General features: G+C 39.3%; 1 protein-coding gene, 1 long non-coding RNA gene and 1 other non-coding gene across 3 annotated transcripts in view; 1 reads left to right on the forward strand and 2 right to left on the reverse strand.

Annotated features, from left to right (window-relative positions):
- The window catches only part of LOC124711391 (protein lethal(2)essential for life-like), a 45,434-nt gene extending 45,233 nt beyond the window's left edge, over positions 1–201 (reverse strand). Inside the window, exon 1 of the mRNA XM_047241441.1 lies at positions 115–201. Within this exon, the coding sequence (XP_047097397.1) occupies positions 115–186 (72 nt within the window). The 5' untranslated portion in view covers positions 187–201. The remainder of the gene's footprint in view (positions 1–114) is intronic.
- A 13,839-nt stretch (positions 202–14,040) lies between these two features.
- Positions 14,041–14,147, reverse strand: LOC124712797. Its single transcript, XR_007005614.1, has one exon. It is a non-coding gene; the product is annotated as a U6 spliceosomal RNA (small nuclear RNA).
- A 266-nt stretch (positions 14,148–14,413) lies between these two features.
- Positions 14,414–20,802, forward strand: LOC124711393. Its single transcript, XR_007005473.1, has 3 exons — positions 14,414–14,535; positions 15,356–15,592; positions 19,954–20,802. It is a non-coding gene; the product is annotated as an uncharacterized LOC124711393 (long non-coding RNA).
- Positions 20,803–22,104: the final 1,302 nt, after the last annotated feature.

The raw sequence follows: 22,104 nt of genomic DNA on the forward strand, positions 1-22,104 counted from the left end.
AGTCATGCCACCACTAACTCCGTAAACAGCAAACCTGCCAAGCAGATGTACACACATTGATTGCAGTGTCTCACAAACACCTATTGCTAACTTAGAATTATCTTAGTTACGTACGTAAGTGCACCCTGATTCCTGGGGGGGGACGCGCAGAGATGGCGGTGCTGGATGGCAGGATGTGCCCCTCATTAACGATCCCTCATTTAAACTATATTCCACCGATTTCACCAACCAATAGGTTCCTGGAATTAAAAAGAACCACCCTATACATGTGAAGAATATCGATGTAATTAATTTGCGCAATTTTTTTATATCAATGTGGTGTTAGCGGGAGGGTGTGCTTGAGTGGGTGACATGGAGCAGAACAGCAGGTTAAGTGCATAACACTAGGTTAATTTGCATAATTTTTATGTAAAATGCAGTACAGTAGTTTAAGGGGGTGGGTGACAAAGAAGAATACGCCAGAAATGCGGTTCAAAAGTATGTGAAATTCGAAAAGTGTACCAGAAAATGGTGGGACGACATAACTAATTACTTAATTTGGTATCAAAGGCGGTACAATAGTTCAAGGAAATGGGGATGACATGGAGAACACTTAACCAAACAATAGGTTAAGTGCTTACAAAGGGCCGAACATTAAGTTAAGACACCCAGAGTACAGTGCCTAACATTAGGTTATGCAACATGTTTGCCCCCATGTAATTACTCCTTACAAGACCTACATGTTTCCAAACAGCAGAGTATGATGGCCAAGAGAAATCCAACCCTCACAAACTTAATTTTTCTTTTGTAAATAAGCAATATACCCTTGAATTATCTGTTATGAGATCCTTCCTCTTCATCAAGGAGTCACCAATTTCCATATATTCCATACACTGCCTTGAATCCCCCAAATTGTAAATAAACAATATTCCAAATGTTGTCTAAATTGCTTAAACAGTATTCCATACAATGCCATAAATAATTAAATAATATTCTATACATTGTCAAAGTGTTTAAACAATATTCCATACACTGCAACCGAATTCCCTCCAAACGACCGATCAACTGAGTCTTTTTCCAGCCAATTTTCGGGAAGGAAGGTCAGAGGGATGGGGTTTATCAGAGGGGGAGAGATTAATTAACTGATCAATTTAATTAAGTAGTCAAACTGATAAGAGTGAGAGGGGCTATTTCAGTAACTCAGACATGAAAGTGTACCTGTTGCAGTGAAGGGGGGGGTTTCCTGAGGGGTGTGGGGGGAGGGGGAGGGGCAGAGGCAGGGGAACAATAGGTTAAGTGCCTGTCAATCTAAGGAGAACAATAGGTTAAGTACTTATCAATCAATGGAGCACAATAGGTTTGCCCTTGTGTGCATACCTGCACCTGATATAGGCAACCCCCACTAACAATATGCACCTGTATGAAGGTTGTTCCACTACTTGCATGTAATCCACAAATGGCTACGACAGCTACACAGAGAAAATTTTACAAGAGGATTTTACTAGGTAAATGTGCATGACCTTCTTTGGTTCAAAAAATTGCTCTGAGCACTATGCGACTTAACTTCTGAGGTCATCAGTCGCCTAGAACTTAGAACTAATTAAACCTAACTAACCTAAAGACATCACACACATCCATGCCCGAGGCAGGATTCGAACTTGCGACTGTAGTGGTCGCTCGGCTCCAGACTGTAGCGCCTAGAACTGCACGGCCACTCCGGCCGGCTGACCTTCTTTACAAGATCCTCTAGTATTACTTCTACTACCATAACCCTGTCTGTGGCATCTATTGATGGAAACTAAGTGTTCGACAAGTGTTCATTGAATTAAATGTGTAATGTTTCACAAATGTTGATCGAATTAAATGTGCAATAGCAACTCTCGTTTTCTGATTACAATTTACGGATTCCAAAAACCGTTCATTTCTTTCATATTTATCAATTTTCTTCTTCTTGGGGTAAGTATAAGACAGGAGAAATGTTGTTTCTTCAGCATGACTGGAATCAGGTGTTGCACCAACGAGAATTGAAGAATACGTCTCATTTTCTCTTGGTTTCAGGCTGGCACCCTGACATGATTGGTACAACTAAAAATAAATTCATTCTGTGAATCACTTGACAAATAATGCACTTGTAAATGTTTTCCAGCTTCTTGTCGGTCTTTGACCTTGCTAATGTGTTTTGCAAGAAGTGGATCATAGTGAATCAAGAGCTCTAATATTCCAAGGAAATTTCCAGTATTGGATCTCCAGTTTTTTGTGATGAACCTCTTTGACCATGAAATAATGGCACATCAAGTAACACGAGAGTTCCCGTGTAAGCTGGCTATTCTGCAGACGAACTAATAAGAACCTACCTCTCTATTTCCCACCATCAGCGTGGCCAATTCACGTCTTGCATGTTGTTCCATTTCTTCCAGGACAGCTATATACAAATAGAAATATTTTATTTTGAGTTTACTCTTGAACGCAAAATATTTTCTGTGTACTGTATATGACAAATCTACCAGATTATAACGACATTTCACAGGTGATGGCGTGTACATTTGTTGTGGAAATGTTTTGGTAGGATTTTCAACACCATTTAAAGAAAGCGCATCTTTGGCTCCATCACAAGGTTGTTTCAGTGTACTACATCTGAAGAAAATATTGTGCATTGAAGGTTAAACACGAAATAGAACTGCATACAATTGTCCTGTATGATTCATGAAACTGAAGAACGGAAGTGAAAAGGAAAAGCTAGTTTAGTTATGCTGGTGCTGGGGTACTGTTCTTTTATTTACTGTGTGATACAAAATTAGTTTTGCAGTAGCAATCTGATATTTGACAACTTAGCATCCTGGGGGATGTGAACTTTGAGAGACTTGGACCCCCCCCATGAGGCTTAGGCTCCGGGGATTTTGCCCCTGCCCCCCCCCCCCCCCCCCTCTCTCTCTCTCTCGTCGGGGTTCATAGCAGCTGCTTCACTATCTGTGCAATGTGCATAGGGGCGCCATCTTGTATAAAATTGATCCTACCCACACATCCACGCTGTTGAAGGATTGGAATGAAGCTTGTGCGCAAAAGACTCTCATAGCGTTTACCAGTGAGGGTACAGGTCACAGAACTCAACTTCTCGAAACAATTCGGTCGTACAATTAACGATGCCATCAACCCGCACCTCACAGGCACCTTTTCAGCGGATTTTCCATTGCCATATTCTGCAGTTTTGCATTTTTGACATGTCCTTTGAGATGGAAATGGACTTCGTCTTTCCACAGAATGTCCCATGGGCATTCATTGTCCTCTTCCATGCGAACAAGAAATGCAAGAGCGAAGTTTGTCTTGTTAAGCAGGTCAGCAGGAAGCTACTCCTAAACATGGGTGATTTTGTATGGATAGCGAAGTAGGATGTTTCGTATCATTTTATGTACCGTGCTTGCGGGCATGTCCAACGCTCGGGCAGTTCCCCGCCCACTGAATGTTTACACACAAATTCTCGACCTCTCCTGCAATAATGTGGCCATACTTCGACAGACGTTGGGTAAACTGCTTTCCTCCCTCTGTCGCGCTGCACTTCAAAAGAACCCGTCTTTTCGAATTTAGTAATCATTTACTCCAGATCCTTAGCAGACATCGGACTAATGCCTTTTTTCATACCCTTGAGTGTTTGGAACTTCTGAAGGGCTGCTGGCGCACTATCTCCTTTCTTGTAAAAGAGTGCACGATTCTCCATGGAGACCGTCGTGTTGCGTGCCTCCAAACTGAGGAACAGACGTGTGCCGCCTTTCTGTTGGTGTGCATATTTCTGGCGCTTAGAGCGCCATCTCTTGGTCAGATTTTCGTCGGTTTTTTTTTTTTTTTTCGCCACGCCTTCCACTACGTCAATAATTAATTGTTCAAATTTTCTATCACGCTGAGCAGTGGCTCTCTTTCTACAGTGTTTCGAAACTGGAACTTTAATAACGAACACCCTTTATGTCAACTAGTTTCTGAGAGCCGCGGTTATACAGGGTGGTCCATTGATAGTGACCGGGCCAAATATCTCACGAAATAAGCATCAAACGAAAAAAACTACAAAGAACGAAACTCGTCTAGCTTGAAGGGGAAATCAGATGGCGCTATGGTTGTCCCACTAGATGGCGCTGCCATAGGTCAAACGGATATCAACTGCGTTTTTTAAAATAGGAACCCCCATTTTTTTTATTACATATTCGTGTAGTACGTAAAGAAATATGAATGTTTTAGTTGGACCACTTTTTTCGCTTTGTGATAGATGGCGCTGTAATAGTCACAATCAAATAAGTACGTGGTATCATGTAACATTCCGCCAGTGCGGACGGTATTTGCTTCGTGATACATTACTCGTGTTAAAATGGACCGTTTACCAATTGCGGAAAAGGTCGATATCGTGTTGATGTATGGCTATTGTAATCAAAATGCCCAACGGGCGTGTGCTATGTATGCTGCTCGGTATCCTGGACGACATCATCCAAGTGTCCGGACCGTTCGCCGGATAGTTACGTTATTTAAGGAAACAGGAAATCTTCAGCCACATGTGAAACGTCAACCACGACCTGCAATAAATAATGATGCCCAAGTAGGTGTTTTAGCAGCCGTCGCGGCTAATCCTCACATCAGTAGCAGACAAATTGCACGACAATCGGGAATCTCAAAAATGTCGGTGCTGAGAATGCTACATCAACATCGATTGCACCCGTACCGTATTTCTATGCCCCAGGAATTGCATGGCGACGACTTGGAACGTCGTGTACAGTTCTGCCACTGGACACAAGAGAAATTACGGGACGATGACAGATTTTTTGCATGCGTTCTATTTAGCGACGAAGCGTCATTCACCAGCAGCGGTGACGTAAACCGGAATAATATGCACTATTGGGCAACGGAAAATCCATGATGGCTGCGACAAGTAGAACATCAGCGACCTTGGTTGGTTTATGTATCGTGCGGTGTTATGGGAGCAAGGATAATTGGCCCCCATTTTATCGATGGCAATCTAAATGGTGCAGTGTATGCTGATTTCCTACGTAATGTTCTATCGATGTTACTACAAGATGTTTCACTGCATGACAGAATGGCGATCTACTTCCACCATGATGGATGTCCGGCGCATAGCTTGCGTGCTGTTGAAGTGGTATTGAACAGCATATTTCATGACAGGTGGATTGGTCATCGAAGCACCAAACCATGGCCCGCACGCTCTCCGGATTTGACGTCCTCGGATTTCTTTCTGTGGGGAAAGCTGAAGGATATTTGCTATCGTGATCCATCGACAACGCCTGACAACATGCGTCAGTGCATTGTCAATGCATGTACGAACATTACGGAAGGCGAACTTCTCGCTGTTGAGAGGAATGTCGTTACACGTATTGCCAAATGCATTGAGGTTGACTGACGTCATTTTGAGCATGTATTGCATTAATGTGGTATTTACAGGTAATCACGCTGTAACAGCATGCGTTCTCAGAAATGATAAGTTTACAAAGGTACATTTATCACATTGTAACAATCGAAATAAAATGTTCAAATGTATCTACGTTCTGTATTTTAATTTAAAAAACCTACCTGTTACCAACTGTACATCTAAAATTGTGAGCCATATGTTTGTGACTATTACAGCTGCATCTATCACAAACCGAAAAAAGTGGTTCAACTAAAATATTCATACACTCCTGGAAATTGAAATAAGAACACCGTGAATTCATTGTCCCAGGAAGGGGAAACTTTATTGACACATTCCTGGGGTCAGATACATCACATGACCACACTGACAGAACCACAGGCACATAGACACAGGCAACAGAGCATGCACAATGTCGGCACTAGTACAGTGTATATCCACCTTTCGCAGCAATGCAGGCTGCTATTCTCCCATGGAGACGATCGTAGAGATGCTGGATGTAGTCCTGTGGAACGGCTTGCCATGCCATTTCCACCTGGCGCCTCAGTTGGACCAGCATTCGTGCTGGACGTACAGACCGCGTGTGACGACGCTTCATCCAGTCCCAAACATGCTCAATGGGGGACAGATCCGGAGATCTTGCTGGCCAGGGTAGTTGACTTACACCTTCTAGAGCACGTTGGGTGGCACGGGATACATGCGGACGTGCATTGTCCTGTTGGAACAGCAAGTTCCCTTGCCGGTCTAGGAATGGTAGAACGATGGGTTCGATGACGGTTTGGATGTACCGTGCACTATTCAGTGTCCCCTCGACAATCACCAGTGGTGTACGGCCAGTGCAGAAGATCGCTCCCCACACCATGATGCCGGGTGTTGGCCCTGTGTGCCTCGGTCGTATGCAGTCCTGATTGTGGCGCTCACCTGCATGGCGCCAAACACGCATACGATCATCATTGGCACCAAGGCAGAAGCGACTCTCATCGCTGAAGACGACACGTCTCCATTCGTCCCTCCATTCACGCCTGTCGCGACACCACTGGAGGCGGGCTGCACGATGTTGGGGCGTGAGCGGAAGACGGCCTAACGGTGTGCGGGACCGTAGCCCAGCTTCATGGAGACAGTTGCGAATGGTCCTCGCCGATACCCCAGGAGCAACAGTGTCCCTAATTTGCTGGGAAGTGGCGGTGCGGTCCCCTACGGCACTGCATAGGATCCTACGGTCTTGGCGTGCATCCGTGCGTCGTTGCGGTCCGGTCCCAGGTCGACGGGCACGTGCACCTTCCGCCGACCACTGGCGACAACATCGATGTACTGTGGAGACCTCACGCCCCACGTGTTGAGCAATTCGGCGGTACGTCCACCCGGCCTCCCGCATGCCCACTATACGCCCTCGCTCAAAGTCCGTCAACTGCACATACGGTTCACGTCGACGCTGTCGCGGCATGCTACCAGTGTTAAAGACTGCGATGGAGCTCCGTATGCCACGGCAAACTGGCTGACACTGACGGCGGCGGTGCACAAATGCTGCGCAGCTAGCGCCATTGGACGGCCAACACCGCGGTTCCTGGTGTGTCCGCTGTGCCGTGCGTGTGATCATTGCTTGTACAGCCCTCTCGCAGTGTCCGGAGCAAGTATGGTGGGTCTGACACACCGGTGTCAATGTGTTATTTTTTCCATTTCCAGGAGTGTCTTTCTTTACGTACTACACGAATATGTAATAAAAAATGGGGGTTCCTATTTTTAAAAAAACGCAGTTGATACCCGTTTGACCTATGGCAGAGCCATATAGAGGGCCAACCACAGCGCCATCCGGTTTCCCCCTTCAAGCTAGACAAGTTTCATTCTTTGTAGTTTTTTTCGTTTGACGCTTATTTCGTGAGATATTTGGTCCGGTCACGATCAATGGACCACCCTGTAGATGAATATAAGAAGGGCGGGAAAGAGTTCTTCTAACATATGCCACCATTCTCTGTGCTGAGGCCATACTTTTGGTCTTCCATTTATCCAAGTTCCCTCGTTTCTGCTTCATCACTAGTCACTTAAAGATCTTGAACTCGTTATGTACGACTATTTCATACATTTAAACTGAATTTACCGACCGCATACGCGCTCTAAGCAACCTTCCAAGGGAGAGTTCGTAAACAACAACCGCTGAAGTACACCAGTGCAAGGGACCGGCCTTCCCCCATCAAGAATTGGAGGTCATTGGCGTCTCACAAACATCTTACCCCTCCAGCTCGACAAGTAACAACTATTAACCATTCCAGTAACATCGTGGGACTAATGGAGGATGGAATTCGGATGTGCAACAAAGTACAGGTATTGCGCGCAAGGGGGGGAGTAGGTCCGAGTTGGCCCATCTACTCAGCTTTGAAATCGCGTTAATTTCAACACGCGCTACGCGGCACGCTGTTCGTCCGACGAAAAACGTCACTCAGACCTATTTTGTGGGAAATTTTGTTCTCTTTATTTTCATAAATAGTCAGCATTCTGAAAATTGTGTCATTTCCGAGTTATAAGCGAAGAACAAACACTAACAATTTTTCGAGTTTTCCGTTTTTGACCGACTTCCGTGCCGATCAATTTTTCGTGTTTTTTTTCCATTTTTGACCCACTTCCGTGCCGAAATTTGAAAATTCGGTCTCAACACCCTCGAAAACATATAGAAAGCTTGTCAAAAAAAAAAAAATACTTCTTCAAAACTTTCCGCTATTTGGCCTTTTTGAGCATCATTTTACTGGAATATGAATCCGACAGTTGAATATGGGCTTGTCCGATTTTGTTACTCAGTTTCTTTTATGCGAGCATCTGTAACTGAAATTAGTTATTTAATTCATACATTAATTTACGTGCTCAAAAACGGAAAATTTTTAGTGTTGAGTTCGCACGAGTTTTCATACTGCTACGTTTTTTCTCTTTCAGTTTAAAAGAAGTATTCGTTAAAACACTTGCTTCACAAATCCTATAATGAAAAAGTATGATCGCATATAACTTACCTTTGATTACGTTTCAGGCTACATCTACATGGATACTCTGCAAATCACATTTAAGTGCCTGGCAGTGGGTTCATCGAACCACCTTCACAATTCTCTATCATTCCAATCTCGTATAGCGCGCGGAAAGAATGAACACCTATATCTTTCCGTACGAGCTCTCATTTCCCTTATTTTATCGTGGTGGTCGTTCCTCCCTATGTAGGTCGGTGTCAACAAAATATTTTCACATTCGGATGAGAAAGTTGGTGATTGGAATTTCGTGAGAAGATTCCGTCGCAGCGGAAAACGCCTATCTTTTAATGATTTCCAGCCCAAATCCTGTATCATTTCTGTGACACACTCTCCCATATTTCGCAATAATACACAACGTGCTGCCTTTCTTTGAATTTTTTCGATGCACTCCGTCAGTCCTATCTGCTAAGGGTCCCACACGCACACCGCGGATCAGTATTCTAAAAGAGGACGGACAAGCGTAGTGTAGGCAGTCTCCTTAGTAGGTCTGTTACATTTTCTAAGTATCCTACCAATAATACGCAGCCTTTGGGTAGCCTTCCCCACAACATTTCTATATGTTCTTTCCAGTTGAAGTTGTTCGTATTTGTAATACCTAGGTATTTAGTTGAATTTGCGGCTTTTGGATTAGACTGATTTATCGTGTAACCGAAGTTTAACGAGTTCCTTTTAGCACTCATGTGGATGACCTCACACTTTTCGTTTTTTAGGGTCAACTGACACTTTTCGCACCATTCAGATATTTTTTGTAACTCGTTTCGCAGTTTGTTTTGCTCCTCTCATGACTTTATTAGTCGATAAACGACAGTGTCATCTGCAAACAACCGAAGACGGCCGCTCAGATTGTCTCCCAAATCGTTATATGGATAAGGAACAGCAAACGGCCTATAACACTACCCTGGCGAACGCCTGAAATCACTTCTATTTTACTCGATGACTTTTCGCCAATTACTACAAACTGTGACCTATCTGACAGAAAATCGCAAATCCAGACACATAACTGAGACGATATTCCATAAGCACGCAGTTTTACTACGAGCCGCTTGTGTGGTACAGTGTCAAAAGCCTTCCGGAAATCCAGGAATACGGAATCGATCTGAATCCCTTGTCAATAGCACTCAGCACTTCAGGTGAATAAAAAGAGCTAGTTGTGTTTCACATGAACGATGTTTTCTAAACCCATGTTGACTGTGTGTCAATAGACCGTTTCCTTCGAGGTAATTCATAATGTTCGAACACAATATATGTTCTAAAATCCTGCTGCATATATACGTTAACGATATGGGTCTGTAATTTAGTGAATTGCTCATACTACCTTTCTTGAATATTGGTGTGACCTGTGCAACTTTCCTGTCTTTGGGTACGGATCTTTCGTCGAGCGAACGGTTGTATGTGGTTGTTAAGTATGGAGCTGATGCATCAGCATACTCGGAATGGAGTAAACTGTTCGAATTGTAGCATGAAGGTTCAAAACATTATGTTACTTTGTAACAACGTTCAAGTTTTTTTAATTGTATTGGACAGTCAGCTCTAAATATAATCTTAAGTGAATTAAGTATTTGGACACATCGCCACACTGTCCACAGAGTAATATACTCAATCTCTAATTATCAAAGAGACGTTTCGTTTACAAGCGGCGACGTTGTTGCTCTGATTTTTTTTTTTTTAACCATGGGCTAAAATTTCGACACATTGTTTTAAGTTTAGGAATGTTTATGCCTGTTCAGAGTCTAATGATACAGGTTTTTCTTTTGACAAATGGCTTGAATGAAAAATTTTGGGCACCTTGATGTTTTACACTTTTAGAAAAGGATTTGTGACATACAAAACTGCTCATCCTGTTGTGTCGGCTATGTCCAGTATTCATTCCTTGATCACACTGTAACGCTCACCATACCATAGGGGAGGAAGCTGTTCATAGAAGTCGACAATCTCAAAAGTTCCACGTCATAAAAATATTAAGGTTGTTTTGCTGGAAGGTGTTGCTCCTGTTGTCAGAAACGGCTGTGAATGACTCTCTGCATCTGATGCATTAGAATTCTCATCCAATCATTGAACCGAGCGAATTGACACAGTGGGAGCACATTGGACACGTATTCGAAAGGACAGCGGTTCAAATCCATGTCAGACCACGCAGTTAAGTTTTCCCTTGAATTCCCTACATCACTCCAATCAAATGCCGAGAGGGTTCCTTTGAAAATGGTACGTCCGCTTCCTAATCGGAGCTTGTGTTCCGTGTCTAATGACCCCGCTATCGAAGGGACGTTAAATCCTAATCCCATTCTTCTTTCTACCAGTTTGTACTTTTTTTGAGAGTCGCAAACAGTACTCTTGCCGGTATCTTCATATACGATCAATCAACGACGTGGGATACTTCTACACTCCCGAAAAGTTTTGCTAGAATATTGCCACTTGTTCATTTCTGTGGTTTTTACTGTGATAACAACATACCTTTGGTCCAACTGACATCTTGGATGTTGACAATACTTGTGCTCTCTCGTAGCAGAAATTATAAGTGGGGATACAAAAGGCACTTCTATACAGAAAAAGTAAATAGTTTCATCCAGTTGTTAGCTAATGAAACCTGGGAAGATGTCTTTGCACAAACAACAACCGAGGAATCTTTCAATGCTTTTTCTAGTACATTCATGTCCCTATTTGAGATGTGTTTCCCAAAAAAGCTCACAAAGATCAATGTCATGCCTAGGAACACAAGCCAGTGGATAACACCTGCTATTAGAGTATCTAGTCAAACACTAAAACATATCAGTCGACTCAAAAAAAATAACAAAGATGAACACTTCACAGATTATGTTAAGACATACAAGAAAATTTACAGGAAGGTGATCAAAAAAGCCAAGACAATGCACAATGACAGTGTAATTGCTGGGTCAGCAAACAAATCAAAAGCTATATGGAATGTAGTAAAAAAAGAAATAGGCACAAGCAAAAATATTAGAAATCCAGAGGACTTTGTTTTAAAAGATGATCAAGGTGTGCTAGTCAGAAATCGTACTTTAGCAAATTACATTAATGACTACTTCATAAATAGTCCCATCAATCTGCATAAAAATTGTTCTAAGATTAGTAGAACATCAATCCCAGAAGAACAAAGTGTTAATTCATTATTGTTACCTCCCACAAACAAATTGGAAGTTAATCGAATAATAAAAACAATGAAGAATAAAATGTCCTCAGGGATTGACGAGATACCTTGCTCAGTCATGATGAGATGTGCTAGTGTCATATCAGACCCACTCTCACACATCATAAACATATCATTTTCAGAAGGTGTCTTTCCACAACGATTAAAAATTGCAAAAGTAAAACCATTGTATAAAAAGGGCAATATACATGAAGTGGGAAACTATAGACCAATAGCTTTATTATCGGTATTTTCAAAAGTAATAGAGACAGTCATGAAAAACAGAATTACAAATTACCTCGAGAAATTCACTCTGTTGTCTGCAAACCAACACGGCTTTCGCAGAGGAATGAATACAGAGTCAGCCATCACCCAATTCATTGAAAATATTGTAACGGGGGTAGATAAGAACAACAGTACAATAGGAATAAATTTGGACCTCTCAAAGGCATTCGATACTGTCCAACATCATATCCTGCTAGACAAATTAGAATATGTCGGTATATGAGGAGTAGCTAAAAAGTGGTTTCAGTCATATCTCCATAATAGGAAACAGGTAGTAGAAATTGCAACAACAAACAGTAAAAACCAAAGTATTGTTTACAGATCGGATATTCAGACTGTGCCAATAGGGGTACCACAGGGGAGTGTTCTAGGACCTCTCCTATTTCTTCTTTACATAAATGATATCAAGATTTCAGTAAATGGTACTCATATAACCCTGTTTGCGGATGACACAAACATCGTAGTAACTGACATAAACCGGGTATTGCCAACATCTGCAACCAGAGTTATAGAATATTTGCAAAATTGGTTTGAAGTGAACAAATTAACCATAAATATCTCTAAAGCTAATTATATCCATTACAGGAAAGCAAAGTCACACTCTGATCTAGATCTTAGAATACAAAATAAGGAAATTGTGAGAGTTGCTACCACAAAATTCTTAGGTGTACATATAGATGAAAATTTAGACTGGAAATCCCATATCCTGTATCTCTCGCATAAGTTAAGCTCTGCTTGCTTTGCTTTACGCGTTATTAGCTTTGTATGTAGTAGGGAATGTAGCAGAGCTGTTTACTTTGCTTATATACATTCTGCTATTACCTATGGCCTCATCTTCCGGGGTCATAGTAAGAAAAATCTCAAAACCATCTTCACTCTACAAAAACGAGCTGTTAGAATAATTACCAACAGTTCAAGGCTAACTCCTTCAAAGCAATTATTTAAACAGCTGAATATTCTACCCCTACCATGCCTCTATATACAGAAAAGCGTAATTAATGTAAAACGAAATATTAACAATTTCCGCCCGCATCTCGTGGTCGTGCGGTAGCGTTCTCGCTTCCCACGCCCGGGTTCCCGGGTTCGATTCCCGGCGGGGTCAGGGATTTTCTCTGCCTCGTGATGGCTGGGTATTGTGTGCTGTCCTTAGGTTAGTTAGGTTTAAGTAGTTCTAAGTTCTAGGGGACTTATGACCACAGCAGTTGAGTCCCATAGCGCTCAGAGCCATTTGAACCATTAACAATTTCCAATCCAACTCGGATCTACATACTTACAACACAAGAAAGTGCAATGACATTCATATAAAAGAGTTAACAAGGCTTTGGCGCAGAAACAAACAAACATACAAGGAAGCAGATTGTATAACAAACTACCGGTAAAGATAAAAGAAATAAAAAATTGTCTTCATTTAAAGAAGCAGTATTCATATTTTTAATGACCAACTGCTATTATAGTGTAAAAGAATACCTGGAATAGCTTCATACTAAACAATTATAGTGATGTACTCTGTGCCAATAGTAATTTTTATCTGACTGTTGCTATGATCTAAATAAATAATATGTACAAAAGTGCTAGAATTGTATGTGTTATATCTAAATGTCAACTGTGTATTCCATGTAAAAAGTCTTTCTCATACATCAATGTAAATAATCAAAGTTGAACATGCTATTTCAATGTGGTCTGATGTTATGTAGTCCACTATGCACATCTGTATTTTGTATAGTATTGTTCACCCTATATGTGTGTATATATATACTATGTATTTTTTGACGAAATCCATGCAATGTAAATTGTCTCTGGATGAATAAACTACTACTACTACTACTACTACTACTACTACTAGCGTTTGGTATGCAGATTTTAACACTTTTTTAAATTCCTTCAGAAACAGGAGAAATGTAAATTACAAAAGCCCCTTATTACCACCACAGCTCGCGAAAGAATTAAGAATGACATAGAAATTAAAAAAGAAGTGAAACCACGCGGTATGAGAAATCAAGATCACTATGCTTCTCATATTTTGATTGTAATTAAATATTAGGAAAAAATATGAAAATATGCAGAGCACTTCAAGATTTGGAAGTTCATCCTCGTACATAAGAAAAATGCTGTCAGGAGATTTACTCTAAAAGTGATGTCAATTCGCTTCAGTTCGGGGAAAAAAAAAAGAAAAAGAAAAATCTATCTAGCAAGCGATATGTAGTTTCCCTGTATGTTATTGTCAAAAAAATGTGGAACGCTTCACGATTTTGCGTGTCATCCTTGCGCAGGGGCCATGCTAATCTTCTCTGTATCGTTCCAATTTTAGTATATGTACTGCCGAAGCAAGTACGTGAATGTGAAGTTAACTTTCAGTATATATAGTTACAAGCTTCCAGTAAAAGTATGTTCTAAAAGTAGTGGAGTATTATGTATCGGCATTTCTCGTAAAAGTAAGATAGTGGTCTAAAAAGTGTAACGTTTGAAGAGACACACTATGTTCTATGTATTTACTGGAATTTTCGTCACATTACTGGAATGTGTAGAGAAATAATTAACAAAATTTTGTCGCCTTGTGCTCCTATACTCGGAGACACTGCGCCTACCACGCCATCTCGTAGTTACTGCGTCACTCACACTACTTTGTGTCGTACTGTCCGCAACTTGGGAAGATTACGTGACGATAAACATGTGCTTCGAAACGAAATTTGGATGTTAATAGAACTGTTGTTAGCTAAACGGTAATTCAACATTTCATTCATCTCACAGTATCAAGTTACCACCGAAACTGCTACGGCTATTTTAAAAGAATTAATTTGTAGGCTAGTGCCCTCAGTAATTTCTCTTCTGTTAAACAACATATTTTTTAAACTTCTTAAACATTCTTAAAGAATCTACATGTAATCGGCGTCAATATTAGCAGCCTAAAAACAAGTTTTTAGAACAGAATATCTGTTAGCATTTCTGCATGTTTTCCAACACACAACCGGTTACGATAGTTAACGTTTTACACTTATACAGGTACATGTACACACAGATACATGCATTCACGAGTGATTCTCATTAAACTCCAATGTTCAAATATTCATATATTTTGAGCCACTCGAGATTTGAGAGATCACTACCCTCTTTAAGACTGTACATTGCTTCACAGGGTGGGTATAAATCTGTGAGAAAATATACACGAAATTGTTAAAAAAATACACAGTTAACAGATATTTTTTTTAAAAAAATTAAAAGGTACATTTCTTCAAATAATGGGTATTTATCCGAGAGGAGAGAAACTGACTTGTACTTACGCCTCATGTGTTAAGACACACTATTGCTTATTATGCTAGGTCAGATTCTAAGAATTTCTATATGCTGTAATGCCAGTGCTTTATTGCGAGTGATCTTAGATTTGTTCCAAAATCCTTTAACTCTGTGGTGTTCTTTATTAGTGTTGGAAGATGATTGTACAATTTTATCCCCATATATTTAACACCTTTGTTGTGGAGTAGACTGGCCAATCAACAGTACTGAGATTTTTGATCTCGTGTCATGATGGATTTTGGGTTCTAGAAGAGCAACCGTTGTACATTATTCAAGAATATTTCTCTGCTGATTGAACAGTGTCTGCCTCAGCTGTAGTTCAGCATGTTGGGTGCAAGTAGCCAGCAATGGCACCACTAAAGAGGCAGTCACATGGGTGAACATCCGAGAAGCAGAAAGCATTCGGAAGTCAGGGAGATAAAAGAAGATTCCAAAAATCTGCATCGATGATTCTTTATGGACAAAATCCCTCCAAACAAAATTGAGGTAAGTCATGTAATAATAATGCCCTTAGGAAATTTGGACGTCAATTTAAAATCCTGTTGACAAATAAATTTCAATGACAAATATCTCTCCAGTCAGTCACAAACAAGGTTTCAGACATTGAGGTTTTGCTAAACACTAAACTGCATTTTGTCGATGTTCTGTGTTTCTCGGAAAACTGGTTAAAGCCAGATCAGGTTGCTTCATTTATAATACCAGGCTACACACTTGCAAATAACATCTGTAGAAGAAAATACAAAAGTGGAGGTACTGCTATTTTATTTAAAAGTGGGTTGAAATTAAAAGCTAATGATAGTTTTCAGTACCTCAGTACAGAAATAGACTTTGAAGCAACAGTTGTAGAAATCAGTGGTGCAAATACAGCTGTCGTGTGTATCTGTCACTCTCCAAATGGGAACTTTGAGGCATTTAGCAATAAACGAGAAACATTACTAATTAGGATACATGTAGGCAAGAAATCAATAGTTCTGTGTGGGGATTTCAACACCTGACTTTCTTGAAACAAGCAGGAGAAATGGACTGTTGCTCAACCTAACAGATACTTTCAGTTTAAAACAAACAATTACAACCCCAACAAGAATTACAAAAACTTCTGCCACTACTGTGGACCAAATATTTGTTAACACACCCTATACAAAAAATGTGTAAATACAAATTTTAATGATCATGAAGCTCAAGTGGTAACCTTCTCAGACTGTTTACTACCCATACAAAACCATAAAAGGACTGTGACTGCATGAAGTTTCTACAGCAAAGCATAGACACATTCAATCACTTGTTATCAAGAGAAAGCTGAGAAGAAGTTTCTCAGTTACATGACACCAACAAAAAGTTTGAAAAGTTCTATGACATCTCCAACTATTATTTTGAAACAGTATGTCCGCTCATAATATAGGCATTAAGGAACACAAAACTAAAAGCAAAGTCATATATAACAAGAGCCATAAAAGTCTCACGCGACACAAAAAGAAAATTGCTCAGTTACAGAAAAAAACACAACAGATCCCCTCTCCTTAACAGTTACATCATAAAATATATTCAGGTGTACAGAAAAGTCGTATGTCAGGCAAAAATAATGGCCAATGATCAGTTTATGGAAAATAAAAGCAAAGCAATCTGGAAAGTAATATAGCAGGAAGGAAATAGTAAAAGGGAAAATATGACACTGAACTGTGACAACAAGAGAATTAGTGGTCCGCAGCAGATTGTAAATTTCTTCAGGCAGTACTGTGAAGACAATACAAAAAATCTATGCCAAAGTGATCCCTATTCATAAAAAAAAGTGACAAAGCAAATTTGGAAAACTATAGACCAATGTCATTATTATCAATTTTTGCCAAAGAATCATTGAAAGAATCATGTATAACAGCTGTATGGAATTTCTGGATAAGAACAAAATCCTTGCTGATGCCCAACATGGTTTTTGGAAAAATAAATCTACGACCAAAGCCATATATAATTTTTGCAAAATGCTGTAGAAGCACTGGATAGTAAAGAAAATGCTGCTGATATTTTCTTAGATCTAAGCAAAACTTTTGACATTTTGGACCACAGAATCCTGCTGATAGAACTCCAAAAGTATGGCATTAGAGGCACCACATTAAAATAGTTCTTCTCCTACCTGACAAATCTGAAACAAAAAGTAGTAATAGCTTATGAACTAAATTATAGCACTAGAACATATTTTTCAGATGCAGGATCGATTCTCATGCCTATTTCTTCCCTTCTACATATAAATGACCTAGATGTAAGCATACAGTTACAACTAAATATTTTGTTTGCACGTGACACTGGCATCCTTCTTACAGGGGAAACACAAACACAGCTACAAGAAAACATAAATGAAGCTACAGACCAGCTAAATGACTGGTTTGGAGGAAATAAACTAATAATAAACATTTCCAAAATAACTGCGCTTAATTTCTGTTTGAAAGGGGAAGCCTGCAACACTTCTGTGACAATAAATGGCAGTAGAATTGCATCCTCACTGGAAACAAAATTTTTAGGCTTCAAAATGATTTTAAATGGCTCACACATAAAACAAAAACAAATACAACACTGAAAAAAGTACACTACAGTCCATGCTTACTTGCACACAAAGCAAGCTTCCACACTGTTAGAATTGCATACTTTGCCCAGTTCCACAGTATCCTACGATCTGGAATTATATTCTGGGATAACACAGCTGCTAGCTCTGTAATCTACCTGACCCAAAAAAGAGCTATAAGAGCAATGCACCATGCAAAACAGACTGACTCATGTAGGGCCCGTCTGTCAGAAGTCTTCCATACTCCCTCTCTCCTGTCTTTTTATTCTAGAAAATTGTAAATATGCGAGGAAAAATATCAAAGAGATAAATAAAATCTGTAAAGTACATGAACATAATACCAGGCAAAAAGACAAACTCTGTGTTCAGTCAGTAATGACAACAGCCTTTAAAACCTTTAATAAAAATAGCCAATACAAATGTACAATAGTCTGCCACATAAAATTAAAGTTATTTCTTCATTTTCTCTGTTTCACAATTCCCTAAGGGCATTCTTATTTGATCACTGCTTCTATTCAGTGGCAGAATTCTTAAACCATGGGAAGTACAATAGACATGAAGCAAGAATATGCAAAACCTACTACAGCTGCTAAAGCAAGGTCAAATATAATGAATTTATTGTACCATTAAAATAAATTTTGAAGTTATATGTATCCCGTCTGTGTGTTTTAGTGTCATATTTTACATTGCAATATAGTATTCATTTTATTGTGCTAATATTACTGAAAGATGCTATCTGTCCAGGCATGGCAGGTGAATGACATAGAATTGGTAATAAAGGTAATGTGCCTGCCTACATATATGAACAAGTAGGTGTTAACCATACGCCTTTCCAGTTTCTGAATATTTATGTATGTATTATTTGAGTGATTTCATTGTATAAATACACATTATTCGAGTAAGTAAGCAGTAAATAATAGATTTGCTAGAACTGGAGCCATGTATTCACTGTTTGTTATTCGAGTTATCGTGAAGGAATTCTTCGATTGAATATCAGCAGTATGCTTTTATTTTAACCTAAAATATACATAATAAAATACCACAGGCAAATAATTTATTTATTGTTATTGATGTCATCACAGTTTGTACAAATTAAAAGCAAGCCGGTGGACGTCCCCTACTATTAGGTTATCAAGTCAAACTCTAGTTCATCAAAACCAGCTTTAAAAAAAGGAGATAATAAAGATCAGTACTTAATAGAATATGTTACGACATATAAGAAATGTTTTAGGAATCTGATTAAAAATGCTAAAAGAAAAAGCAGTATACTGGACTGGAACTCTGGTTGTCACCACCACGGAAAAAGATCAAAAACTCACTTAGATTGGTTCCCCATTCTATTTCACAGCAAAAGTGTTAAATATATGGGAATAAGATTATACAATCATATTCCAGCACTAATAAAGAGCATCACAGAGCTAAAAGATTTTAGAACAAATCTAAGATCACTCCCAATAGAATACTGCCTTTACAGCATACAGGAATTCTTAGAATCTGACCTGGTACAATAAGCAATTGAGTGTCTGAACAGCATGAGGCATATGCCTAAGTCATTTTGTCCACTTAATATATGTGAGTGTGAGTAAATGAACAATTGAATATAAATTTTACAGTTGTATATCAGAGCCTGTAAGCAGAGGACAAATATTGGACCCATTTACAATTAAGCTGGGGAGATGGTTTGTCACCATGACTTTTCAGCTGTGTTCTGGAATACATGATAAGGGAATGTTACAAGGAAAATCCTAAAAACATAAGAATTGGAACGAAGAAAGAACAAATAAACTTAAATAGCTTGGGATTTGCAGATGACAGCATTACTAGCTAATAATGTTCAGGAAGCCAGAAACCAAATAACAAGATTAACAGGCACTATTAGTCTGGCTAGCATCATGTAGGGGCATTGACATGTCTACGAGTTTGCGTATTTTACTGTAGCTCATCAAAGGGTAACTCCAAAAGCTAGCAAGTTTTCTTTCTTTTGTGTGTGCCTATCAACAACTCAATGCCTCTGCTTTGTGTTGAGTAGTTTTCTTTAATTGTAAAGTATTTACATTCTACAAAACTTTCCTACAACATTTAATGTGATAATGATATAGTCTGCAGAGTTCAAATATTACTGAGTTGTTTACGTGTGTATGTTCTTTTCTGAATGTCTACTAGTTATTTATTTTCTGAACTCAGTAGTGCAGTATGCTTCTCCTCTCAGATAAATACGCATTATGTGAAGCAATGTTTTTTGTGATATTAGTTGGTTACATATTTTCTGAAATCTTTTGTATGTATTTTCTCACAGCTCAATACCTGTCATGCGAAGCAATGTACAGAGTGCTGAACATGTTAGTCCCTCGTGGGAGTGTGTTAGGCCCATTACTGTTTCTCATTTGCATTAATGACTTCCCACTGTGGATCACATAACATGCAAAATTTATATATGCCATACTGAGTAACTATTTTACTATTGTGATTTATCTGTTTAATTATTAACTTTGTCAGTCACTTACTAACCACACAATTTTAGTTGGCCTCTGAACAGAGGAAACTGGGAGCAGAAACTTGCAATTGACTCTTAATCACATTTGGTGCTGAGACAAGCCCCACCTCCTTTTCCCAGGGCAACCAACTTACAGCATATTAAAGAAATGAACATGTAACGGATTAATGTGTCACAGAACTGACATGAAAGTTTATGGCGACTCATTTGAACGACCAGGTACAGCCTCTCCACTAATTTTTGTAAAAAATATTAACAATCACAATGCACGTGGATCAGCACTATCCAGAACAGCTACTTATTGTTATGGTGCACAATATTATTACATAGCAAAAGTTGGCCATGAGTGTAAACGTTCAGGATTGGCACAAAGTCACACAAGTTCCACTGTTCGCAGAGGTGCACCGTAAAAGTGTGCCACCAGTTACTATGTAGTTCATTTATTTTGTAATCGCTCTATTAAGAAACTTTTTGTTGTTATTGTCACTTACTTAAATATGCAGTGTATTTATTGTTCATTATTTTCTTATACGTAATGACATTTGCCCAAGTTTGTATTATTACAATTATTCTTATTATTGTGTTAACTTTGATGACGCCAGTTGCATGTAAATTTGCTCAAAGATGAAATAAAACATTTGTATTTTGCTTGTTTTGTATTTTATTTGTTGATGGCAGCAGTATAATAGTTACAGGTTGGACTCCAGAAATGTTAGGAGTAAAATCTGACAACACACAACTGGTCAACAAACGATAAGGTAGCCCCAAATATAAAACAGATAAATAACGTGAACTTCTGTATGTGTAAAAAATCTAATACAATGAGACTTAAAGTATATAATGAGACCACAGAGTGTGTAGCTAACACAAAATTTTCTTATGTATGTTGATCATCAATTAAAAGTGAGAGTATTTAGAATTAGCACAGCATGACTTGCAACGTAAATGTTAACCACAGTGTATAGTAGCTCATGCCTTAGACCAATATTTTGCATACGTACATTCTATCATCATTTGTGGTATAATATTCAGGGGAAGGGAGAGGGAGTGGGAATGCTCAGAATATGGAGAATGTGTTCAAACTGCAAAAATGGGCCATCTGAATAATGAGCAAGTTATACTGCATTGAGCTACAATAAAATCTCAATTAAGTGTTACTTTTGGGACTAAGGGGCTGTCAGAACACTAAAAGGTCAGATAATTAGAGGAGGCTGAAACTAGCCATTTACAGGGCCCAAAACGGTGTAATAAATCAAAATTAAGTAAAAAGTTGTGTTTCTAATAAAGACAAGGAAAACAAAACATTAGACACTGAAAATATATTTAAGAAAGTGCAAAATGTTTTTTGTTTCAATTTCTTCAACTTTGCATTTGTGGCTGCATCATGCCGCTTCTTCACCCACAGTATCTCCTTAGCTGTAATGGTTGTTCCAAATGTTTGAGGGCAGTCTCGAACACATCCTTTGCTGCAGAGTCGCCAATCTTTTTATCTGTTTCCCTATCTCTATTATTTGACTCTTCTTGCTCAACACCATACTGTTGCAAAACAAGTTCAGCAATCTAATCATTGTCAAGTTCTTCATTGGTAGCAGGGGCTACACCGCCCTCTCTTAAGTTGTTCCCAAGCTGAAGCAACTGTGTAAATTGCATCTTTTATGTTGAGGCTCCTTATTGCTTCAAAATGATCACAACCCTCTTTTGGTTTCTCTAACAGTGACATATTTCCTCTTGCAATGTCGTTTTAACCACTCAATAACATTGTGGGCCATTGGTTGGATTATTGAAGTCTCACGGAGTGGGGCAAAAACATAACTTTCATGTCACGTTGTTGAAATTCAGACTCTGCAGGGTGGCTTGTGGTGTTGTCTAGCAATGCAGTTGCATGGGGTGGTATGTTTTTTTTTTTTATTTCAAGTATTTTTTAACAGCTGGAACAAATGCATCAAAAGACCA

Source organism: Schistocerca piceifrons, chromosome 8 (genome assembly GCF_021461385.2).
Source record: "Schistocerca piceifrons isolate TAMUIC-IGC-003096 chromosome 8, iqSchPice1.1, whole genome shotgun sequence".
Taxonomy (NCBI): domain Eukaryota; kingdom Metazoa; phylum Arthropoda; class Insecta; order Orthoptera; family Acrididae; genus Schistocerca; species Schistocerca piceifrons.